This window comes from Orycteropus afer, unplaced genomic scaffold (genome assembly GCF_000298275.1).
Source record: "Orycteropus afer afer isolate SDZICR_OR568_19922 unplaced genomic scaffold, OryAfe1.0 scaffold00008, whole genome shotgun sequence".
NCBI classification, from domain to species: Eukaryota; Metazoa; Chordata; class Mammalia; order Tubulidentata; family Orycteropodidae; genus Orycteropus; species Orycteropus afer.
Window position 1 is genome coordinate 10,950,298 of NW_006921595.1, and position 11,387 is coordinate 10,961,684.

General features: G+C 42.5%; 1 protein-coding gene across 1 annotated transcript in view; it reads left to right on the plus strand.

Annotated features, from left to right (window-relative positions):
• GSDME (gasdermin E) overlaps positions 1-11,387 on the plus strand; it is a 125,667-nt gene that overhangs the window by 81,612 nt on the left and 32,668 nt on the right. Inside the window, exon 5 of the mRNA XM_007946506.1 lies at positions 10,332-10,493. Within this exon, the coding sequence (XP_007944697.1) occupies positions 10,332-10,493 (162 nt within the window). The remainder of the gene's footprint in view (positions 1-10,331; positions 10,494-11,387) is intronic.

An 11,387-nucleotide genomic window follows, 5' to 3' on the forward strand; every position in this document is an offset into this window, starting at 1 on the left:
CTAGTTCTTCTGGTCTCATAGTTGTATAGGTTGCAGATCGGATGGTGTACCAGTCGCTAGGGCTGATTGTTTCCATTAATTTTGGTTTTCTTCTTAGTTCCGCGATTCTTGCTATACTTGAGCCCGTTGCTGCAGCCACTGTGTAAATCCATCTCGTTTAGGGCCTTCTCCTCTTTTGTCAACCCTCTACCTTACCAAGCATGACATCCTTCTCCAGGCAATGGTTCCTTCTGAACACATGACCCAAGTAGATGAGATGAAGTCTGGCCATTCTCACTTCCAAGGAACGTTCCAGGTACACTTCCTCCAGGACAGATCTGTTAGTTCTTTTAGCAGTCATGGTACTTTCAGCATTCTTTGCCAGTACCACAACTCAAATGTATCAGTTCTTCAGTCTTCCTTATTCATTGTCCAGCTCTCACATGCATATGAGGCAATTGAAAATATCATGGCTTGTGCCAGGTGCACCTTAGTCCGCAAGGAGACGTCTTTGCTCCTCAGCATTTGAAAGAAGTCCTTTGCAGCCGACTTGCCCAGTGCTATAGTGGCTAAGGCACTTGACTGCTAACCAGAAGGCTGGTGGTTCAAACCCACCAGCCACTCCTTGGAAGGAAGATGGGGCAATCTACTTCCGTAGTGATACTGCCTCGGAAACCCAAGGAGGGGTCGCTATGAGTCGGTTCTGACTCGACGGCACAAAACAACAACAACAACAACAACAACATACGTCATCTGATGTCCGGACTGCTGCTTCCATTGACCTCAATTGTAGAACCAAGCAATGTGAAGTCTTTGACAACTTTAATCTTTTCTCCGTTTATCATGATGCTGCTTATAGGTCCAGTTGTGAGGATTTTTGTTTTCTTTATATTGAGGTATAATCCATACTGCAGACTGTATTCTTCAGTCTTCATCAGTAAGTGCTTCAAATCATCCTCACTTTCAGCAAGCAAGGTTGTGTCCTCAGCGTACCGCAGGTTGTTAATGATTCTTCCTCCAATCTTGATGCCGCGTTCTTCTTCATATAGTCCAGCTTCTCAGATTATTTGCTAAGCATATAGATTGAATAAGTATGGTGAAAGGATACAACTCTGACACACTCCCTTCTTGATTTTAAACCATGCAGTTTCCCCTTGTTCTGTTCGAATGACAGCCTCCTGGTCTATGTACAGTTTCCTCATGAGCACAATTAATTGTTCTGGAATTCCCATTCTTCTCTATGTTATCCTCAATTTGTTATAATTCACACAATCAAATGCTTTTGCATAGTCAATAAAGCACAAGTAAATATTTTTCTGGTATTCTTTGCTTTGAGCCAAGATCCATCTGACATCAGCAATGTTATGCCTTGTTCTGTGTCCTCTTCTGAATCCAGCTTGCACCTCTGGAAGTTCTCTATTAATATACTGCTACAACCAGTTTTAAATTATCTTCAATGAGATTTTACTTGCATGTGATATCAATGATATTGTTCTATAATTTCCATATTCTGTGGGATCACCTTTCTTTGGAAGGGTACAAATATGGATCTCTTCCAGTTAGTTGGCCAGGTAGCTGTCTTCCAAATCTCTTGGCATAACTGAGTGAGTGCCTCCAGTGGGGCATCCATTTGTTGAAACATCTCAATAGGTATTCCGTCAATTCCTGGACCTTTGTTTTTTGCCAGTTCCTTCAGTGCAGCTTTGACTTCTTCCTTCAAAACCATTGGTTCTTGATCATATGCCACCTCCTGAAATGGATGAAGATCGACCAGCTCTTTTTGATACAGTGACTGTGTATTCCTTTCATCTTCTTTTGATGCTTCCTGCATCATTCAATATTTTGCCCATAGAATCTTTCAATATTGCAACTAGAGGCTTAAATATTTTCCTCAGTTCTTTCAGGTTGAGAAATGCTGAGCATGTCCTTCCTTTTTGGTTTTTTAACTCCAAGTCTTTGCACATTTCATTACAGCAATTGGCTTTGTCTGAGCTCAAGCTGCTCTTTGAAATCTTCTGTTCATCTCTTCTATCTTGTCATTTCTTCCATTTGCTTTAGCCACTCTCCACTCAAGGGCAAGTTTTTTTTTTTTTTTTTAATTGTGATTTAGGTGAAAGTTTACAGAGCAAATTCACTTTCCATACAGCAGTTCACATACACTTTGTCTTATGATATTGACTACAGTTTACCACAGTGCAACAGCTCCCTCAAGGGCAAGTTTCAGAGTCTCTTCTGTCATCCATTTTGGTTTTTTCTTCTTTTCGTGTTTTTTTAATGACCTCTTGCTTTCTTCATAGATGATGTTCTTGATGTCACTCCACAGTTCTTCTGGTTTTTGGTCATTGGTGTTCAATGCATCAAATCTAGTCTTTAGATCGTCTCTACATTCAGGAGGGATATATTCAAGATCATATTTTGGCTCTCATGAACTTGTTTTAATTGTCTTCAACTTCACATTGAACTTGCATATGAGCAGTTGATGGTTTTCCACAATCAGCCCCTGGCCTGGTTTTGGCTGAAGATATCGAGCTTTTCCATTGCCCCTTGTCACAGATGTAGTCAGTCTGATTCCTGTGTATAGCTGGCAAAATCCAAGTATATAGCTGCCGTTTGTTTTTTGTTGAAAAAAGGTATTTGCAGTGAGTAAGTCATTGGTCTTGCAAAATTCTATCATGTGATCTCCAGCATTATTTCTGTCACCAAGTCCGAATTTTCCAACTCCCAGTGATTCTTCTTTATTTCCAACTTTTGCATTCCAGTCACCAGTGATAATTAACACTTCCTGAGTGCATGTTTGGTCAGTTTCTGACTGTAGAAGTTAATAAAAACTTCATTTCCTCATCTTTGGCTTTGGTCATTGGTGCATATTAACTGGTCTTCCTTGTAGGCATATGGATATTATCCTATCACTGAAAGCATTGTACTTCAGGAAGATCTTGAAACATCCATTATGATGATGAATGCCGTGCCATTCCTCTTCAAATTATCATTCCTGGCATAGTAGATCATATGGTTGTCTGATTCAAATTGGCCAAAACCAGCCCATTTCAGCTCACTAATGCCTAGAATATCAATCTTTATGCGTTCTATTTCATTTTTGACAACTTCCAATTTTCCTAGATTCATACTTCATACATTCTATGTTCTGATTATTAATAGATGTTTACAGTTATTTCTCCTCAATTTGAGTTGTGCCATGTCAGCAAATGGAGGTCTTGAAAGGTTTACTTTATCCATATCAGTAAGGTTGGTTCTACTCTGAAGATCCAGCTCTTTCCCAGTCATATTTTGAGAGTCTTCTGACCTAAGTTACTTGTCCACCTACACTCTATTGGACAATGTTTCCAGGCTATTCATAAAATTGCCCAGTAATGTAACAGATGGTGTTTCTCTGCTGTTCATAAGGTTTTCCCTGTCCAGTTCTTTGAGAAGTGGGTAGCCTCTTCCTTCTTCCTAGTCTATCTCAGTCTGCAAGGTGCACTGAAACCTGTGCACCATGTGCAAACCTGCTGGCATTTGAAGCACCAGTGGCATGGCCTCAAGCCTCACAGCAATACACTACCACAGTACAACAAACTGACACACGTTTGTCTCCCTTAGCTGTTCAAAACCTCTTCACCCTCCCCGTACCTGGATCCCTGTCACTTTCCCACTACTTGATGGTGGGGCCTGGGTCCCTCCTCTCACCTGGATCCCTGCCGCTGCTCCTCACTCTGTCCTGGTCTCTCTGGCTTTCCTCTCCTTTTCCCCACTTTCCCACTACTTGGGATCAGGAGAGAGTCTTCTATTAATTAGCCTTTGGCATGTAAGAAGTTCACCATGAGTTACCATACCACTCAGTTACAACCACAGGGACTCAGAAGAGACAAAAATGTTAACTGGGCTTATATGACCATTGAAAAGTCAGTGGATGTTTGAGGAGCAATAGAAGAAACAGCCAGGATGGTATTGCTGAAGAGCCTCCCTCTTTCATTTTACTAGTAAGGCAGCCTGCCTTTTGGGCAGGTGAAATGATTTGCCTGAGGTGATGTAAAGAGAAGGTGTCCATTTATTTATTTTTAAATTTTATTGTCATTTGGGTGAAAGTTTACAGGGAAAAATTCATCTTCTATACCAAACCAAAAAAATCAAACTTGCTGCTGTCTAGTCGATCTGACTCATACCGACCCCTCTTTGGGTTTCTGATGTGGTATCACTACGGAGGGAGCTCTCGTAGTGTAGTGCCTAAGACACTGGACTGCTAACCAGAAGGCTGGCAGTTCAAACCCACCAGGCACTCCTCAGAAGGAAGATGGGACAATCTACTTCTGTAGTGATACTGCCTTGGAAACCCAAGGAGGGGTCGCTATGAGTCAGGTCCGACTCGACAGCACATAACAACTACAACAACAACAACATCACTACAGAAGTAGATTGCCCACTCCTCCTTCTAAGGAGGGGCTGGGGTTTGAACTGCCAGCCTTCTGGCTAGCAGTCAGATGCCTTAGGCACTACACCACCAGAACTCTCATCTTCCATACAGAAGTTCACATATACTTTGTTTCACAACATTGACCATAATCTCTCACAATACAACAGCTCGCCTCCCACTTCCTTCCCATAGCCACCTCTTCCTTGTGTCCTTCCTTCCCATGCACTCTTGCACCCCGAGCTGTCTCCCTGTGTATACACAGCCCTTCTATTCTCTCATGATCGATCTCTCCAAGGAGTGTATCTACTTAATGCAAATGCTCAGCTCATATTCCTGTCTTTGTTTGGCTGGAAGCCACAGGAGTGAGTTCAATTCCAGACCTGAAGGGCACCTAGGGGCTATAGTTTCAGGGGTTCCATCAGCTCTATCAGACCAGCAAACCTGGTCCCCCCTTTTTTTTTTTAATGATTTTGAGTTTTGTTTCACATTGTTTTCCCACTTTATTCAGGATCTTCTACAATATCCTCCTCTGAGTGGTTGACAGTGGTAGCTGGGCACCATCTAGTTCTTGTCTCATAGTCGTATAGGCTGAGGATCACATGGTCTTCCAGTCCTTTGGACTAATTGTTTCCATGCATCTTTGCTTTTCTTCATTCTTTGTTCTGGACAGACCCATGGTTGCATCTAAGTGGCCACTTGCAAGTTTTTAAGATCTCAGTAGCTCCTTGCCAAAGTAGGATGTAGAGCGATGTTTTTGTGTAGTGTGTTATGCCAATTGACCTTGATGTCCTCTGCAACCATGGTCCCAAGCCCACAGGTCCAACTACTTGCTCCCTTTGGGTAGCTGGCTGTGGTAAAGAAGTGATTACAACCTTGTCCCTTGTCAGCTCTACTATATAGAAGGTGTCTATTTTAAATAATAGATTTAGAGAGGTAAGTCAGGGCCACATGAAATACCAGAACAAGAACCATGACCTACAACCGTCAGGCCCATGGTTCTAAGTTTTATGTCATTATAGGCATTTTGGGAGCTTGGGTAGCATAGTACCTAAGGCATTTAACTGTTAACCAGAAGGCTGGTGGTTCAAACCCACCAGCCACTCCTTGGAAGGGAGACTGGGCAGTCTACTTCTGTAGAGGTACTGCCTTGGAAACTCAAGGATGAGTCGCTATGAGTTGGAATCGACTTGGTGGCAGTGAGTTTGGTTTTTTGGTTTATGGGCATTTTAGAAAATTATTTTTTCTTTTTGAAAGAATATTTTTTACTGAACACCTGCTGTTATTAAGATGATTCAATTGTTCCTCAGGTTGTTCTTATTAATATATGACAAACAAGATTACCACATGAGCTGATGTGATTCCAGCATTGGCACTTACACCCTGGTTATCCTGTTAGCCTTACTGAAGGTGAATGTATCACATGTTAAGCAGGGCTTTGGACCAGTTCTTGCTGGTTCAGTCATGAATGATGAAGAGGTACCAGGATGGACTCGAAGTAATAAGATACAAGTGAACTGTAATGCTAACTGGAACAGGAAAAATTACAGATTGATGCTCTGCTAAAAACTTAATCTCCCTTTTGGAAAACAAGGACAGCATGCACATTGCATAGCAACCAAATCTTTTGATTGGCAGAGTTGGAAACAATGGTGGCTGGCTCAAAGATGGTGACCAGAAGCACTGCTTTGAATGTGTGCTGTTCTCCACAGTCATGGCAACAATCCAGTCTGCTATATCAGGCTTCTTGCAAGAGCTCACTACACCTCTTCTGAGTCTCCCATTCCAGGGCTTCAACCCACATTTTTTCTCATTCTGGTTATCACTCCACTTCACCCAAATTTTAAAAATTTGACTCTGTTCCAATTTCACTACATTGTCCAGGATTGAACCCGTTAGAAGCGGTTCAAGGTCCTGGTGTTAAGGTCTTCTGAAATCTTAGCTCCACCTGAGAGCTCTCTGGACACTTCAGTGGCCAGGGGCCAGAGCAAGTCCCTTCCTGTTTGCCCAGGGAGGTAGCCATGCACTGCCAGGCCACTCCAGGGCAGCCTGTGGATCTCTCTGAGGTTTCTATGACACAGCCTTGGGGTGCGCGTGGCTCTTCTGTTTGCATTTCAATTTCAAGCCTTTTTTCTTGCTGGCTTCCGCCGTCTTTGAAAATAAACTCCTCTTTGTGCTGCTGAGAAAAGAGGTACCCTGGGGGTTTCTCACCAATCCCTTTGGCTCCTTTCCCATACCCTGGCCTTAGGAAGCAGCTCTCTTGCTCTTTCACACTGCCAAGTGCAATGCCTTGCAACTTGGAGGGCAGATGCCATTCCATGTGACTTACTGCCTGATTTGTAAATCAATTCTACTTTTTTGTGTGTGTGCATCTGTGTTTTCTATCGCTCTGGCCACAGAATGTTCTGATCCAGCTTCATAAAGATAGATTTGCAAGGATTGGAAGGAACAGCCCTAGGCTGCCTGGCCTCTTCTCCTACCTACTGGGTAGGATTTCATCTGAGAGGGGTCCTGTTTGTTTGTCCTTTTTAACAGGAGAAGCTGACTCCAGGGTCCTTTGGCCACACAGTGTGGCCCCTTTCTCTCTAGCAGCATCCCCCTTCACCCCCCTGCCCTCACCGCCCTACTTGTGAACAATCAGAAACACCTTTTCATTGTCTTAAACTTTAGACTTGTACTTTTGTGCAATTAGGAATTTTTAAAAATTTTTGTTTTTTCATTGTATGTGAAAATACATATAACATGTTTGCCAATTTAACACTTCCCATGTGTCCAATTTAGTGTCATCAATTTCATTAGTCATGTTGTGCAACCATCACCAATATCTGTTGCCAAATATTCCTTCACCATAAACAGAAGCTCAATGCTTCCTAAACAGTGACTCCCCCTTCCCTCTTCCCTCCTGCTCTTGGCAACAACGAACAATTAGAGATTTTCCAGTGTTCTTTTGGCTCAAATTTCCCATCGGCTGACCTTTGAACCTAGATTTGGTTTCCCACCTTTGTCCTGAGTCTCACCACTTCTTCACAGGCCCACTGGCTCAGGTGCCCGGTATCTCCCCCTAGGTTCCTGCTGCAGACTTTTCATTGGCTTCTCTACCTCTCTGATCTTTCCCAGTCTTCCATCCTAGCGATGTACCAGTGTGATGATTGTAAAATAAAAATGTGATCATTTCATTTGTCTGCTTATATACCCTTCCATGGCTCCAGTTGTCCCAAGAATAGAGGCTGACTTTCTGGGTACATGGTGGTTTACCCCAGCTGTGTCTCCAGCTTTCCCTTTCATCACCAGCACTGGCCAATCCAGTGGTCCTATCAGCATCAACTCACCAACCTGGAATGAGCCCCTTTCTCTCTTACCCCTGAATCCTGTACCTGGTATTCCACTTGTCTGAGGTATGCTATCTGTCTCTTTGGCTGGCCCATTCCTCCTGAATCTGTTTCACCCAAGCAGGCTTTACTAGTCTTGTCCCACTTGCCATTCTGGCTTGAGGGACCCTTCTGCCTCCTCTGACACCAGCCAGTTAGCCCCTGTCCTCCCCCTTATCATGTTTATTATCACGATCTGTGGCTTAGTCCTTTGTATCCGGGCACCCAGCACAGTGCCTGGCAGAGTAGGGGTTCATTTCACATCTGATGCATAAAAGGATAGATGAAAAGCCCTTCAAGGCTGTGCATGGACTCTGAAAGTCCCAATCAGTTCACCATTATTTTGGGGATAGCACAGGGCTCCTAAAGATCCCTGGGGGGTGCGGTGGTTAAGCACTCAGCTGTTAACCGAAAGGTTGGCAGTTTCAACCCACCAGCTGCTTCATGGAAAAAGGATGAGGCAGTCTGCTTCCTTAAAAATTTACAACATTGGAAACCCTAAAAGGCAGTTCTGTTCTATCCTATAGGGTTTCTATGAGTCACAATCGACTCAGTGTCAGTGTGTGGGTGGCAGGGTTTAAGGCTATATTAACGATTGTGGCCTCTGTCTTCTTGTTCTCTTCTTGCTCTGCCTACACAACCACTGGCCAGCCATGCTCCCTGGGCCAGCAAACTGGCCTTCAACACACAGAAGAGAACCAATGACTTTCTTCCTTTATTTCTATGCTTCAGTTGAAAGGATACAACCACTCAAGTTTGAAGTCTTTCCTCCATGTTGTGTGTGTGTATGTTACTTTCAGTAAATAATATATTAAGCTGTGCTTCTGTGAAAAATGGGGAAAGGTCTGAGACAGTAATGACTTAGGAACAGGCACCTGATCGCGAACCAGGAATCCCATCAAGTTCTTGGTTGAAGTGGTCTTTCATTGTTGGCCTGCCTTCCAATGGCTGAGAACAGGTCCTGAAGCTGGAGCTGGAAGCATGGGGACAAGTCATCACCTGGGGGCCTGTCACACTTAATCCAGTGCCTAATGCAAAGGGCAAAGCTTGGGCACCTGCATGCCCAGTGATTGTGGATCTGTTGAATGAGTAAGTAAAGGATTGACTCACATGCCGTAAGACAGACCTTCTACCTTTATGAGCATTGTTAGTGCCCATTAACCAAACTCTAAACTCACTGCCATCGAGTTGATTCCGACTTATAGTGACCCCTCCTTGGGTTTCTGAGGGGATATTGCTATGGAAGTAGATTGCCCAACCTTCCTTCTGCAGAGTGGCTGGTGGGTTTGAACCACCAGCCTTCTGGTTAGCAGTCAAATGCCTTAGGCACTACGCCACCAGAGCAAATAAAATGTGTACTAAGACCCATGTTGCCCATGTTGCATGCACATACCAACCTTTGCCACATTTTTATGGTAACCCATGCTTAAGGAGACAAATTATTAAATAGAAGCTTAAAGAGAGCCCAGCTTCATGACTTTACTTATTATTTTTGCTTAGTAAGGGCATAACTGTTAAATTTTTACCTATAAATTAGATACCTTAGCTGGACTCTCAAATAAGGACATGTTTAAGGAATCATGTCCTTTTTTTTTTAAAAAAAAAAAAAAAAAACTTACCATTTTTTAAAAAAGTTTTTATTTTGGAAAGTTTCACATCTATACAATGTAGAGATAAAAATATAAAGAACCCTCTCCTATTTATCCTCCAGCTTCAATAACTAGGGGAAGTCATGTTTCATCCATACCTTCACCCACCTCCCCCAATGGATTATTTTTAAGGAAATCCCAGGCATTCTATTGTTTTTGTCTATAAATATTTCAGTATCTCTAAAAGATACACCTTTTTTCAAAGACTAGCTTTGCCTTTCCTGAAGTTTACATAAATAGATTCATGTAGAATATACTCTTTTGTGTCTGGCTTTCTTTTACTGAATATAAGGTTTGTGAGATTCATTCATATAATTGCAGAATCCAAGAGTTCATTTTATTGTTGAAGGAAGATGGGGCAATCTACTTTCGTAGTGATACTGCCTCAGAAACCCAAGGAGGGGTCGCTATGAGTCAGGTCCAACTCGACGGCACATAACAACAACAACAATTATTCTATTTATTAATACAAAAACATTAACTCTTTTTAAAAACATAATAGCAATGCCATTTGTGCACCTAAATACATTGACAAGCATTCTTTACTATCATCAGTGTTTAAATTTTCCCAGTTGTTTCATATGTGGTGGGTTTTGTTTGCTTAGAGTTGGCTTGTTCAAATCAGGGTAAGAAAATATTGCTAATACTTCTGTTTTTATACTTCTTATGTTTGAAAGATTACTTCTTTCTTGTTCAGAGTACATGCTATATGTTAAGAATGACCACTTCTCTTATATTTATCAGAGTGCCTGGGTATTTTCTTCAAACATAATTTAGCATATATAAGAAACAGATTCTACATGGATGAGGTAGGGTTGGGGGCTGATGTGTCTCCCTATGCCACTATGAGTTAGGTAAGGCCAAGGGATCTAAAATGTGTCAATAAATGACTCTTTACTTTGCTTGTCTTTTTCACCTGTGTTACAGAATTCTGCTTCCTCCAAGGAAAGGATGGTGGCTTTGAGCATGAGAGAAGTGACTCCATCTACTTAGACCCCACAGTCTTTAGAATGTTTTTCAATGCAGACTTGCCAGACTCCAGGCATGGATTATCTTCGTCGACTGGGCTATTAAGTGCTTTAAAACAAGGTATTGCCAGCAGTAGGGGCGTGGTGAGTGAATGGCTATTTGAGCATTGTACCTCAAGAGGTGGTGTGGCCTTCAGGATCAACATTTCCCCATTTTAGTAAGGATTCTCAGTGGAAAATATTGGAAAACGAGAGGATGGTGCCTCTAAGAGGTCTGGTCCACTCAGTGGGATTTACCTTGCTTAGGATCCTAGGGGTACCTCACATGTGGACACCATGTTTTGAGGAAAAAGTTGGGGGTGGATAAAACCAAACCTGAGCTGATTTCCAATCATGGTGACCCTGTGCATTACAGAGTACAACTGTTCTATGGGGTTTTCTTGACTGTAATCTTTACAGAAGCAGATCACCAGAACTGCCTTCAGAGGCACTGCTAGGTGGGCTTGAACTGCCAACCTTTAGCTTAGTAGCCGAGTGAAAACCATTTGTGCCACCATCTACCCTTCATGGGCTGGGGGTGGGGGTGGGGGAGATTGAGGAGTGAAGGAGCCAGGGGCCTGGCATTTTTATTTTGTTTTAACTGTAGATGCTCTGAGGACTACTAAGAATAGCTAGTCAGCAGCAAGGACAGTGAATCCAAGTTTTCCTATTTCATTATATTCCAGGCTTCAATGCCAAGACAAATAACGCTCCGTGAGTGTTGCCCCGTGCTCTCACAGAGGCTCTTTATCCACATGGCATGAAGACATGTGGTGCCATGGGGTCCAAAGAGGAAGAGGAACAGTATCTGAGACATGCCTGCAGTGGTTCTTTGCTGCTTACCACATCTTGTGTTTTATTTATTTATTTATTTTTGGCTTTTTATTTTATTTTATTTTTTTAATTTTATTTTGATTTGGGTGAAGATTTACAGAGCAAATTCACTTTTCATACAGCAGTTCACATATACTTTGTC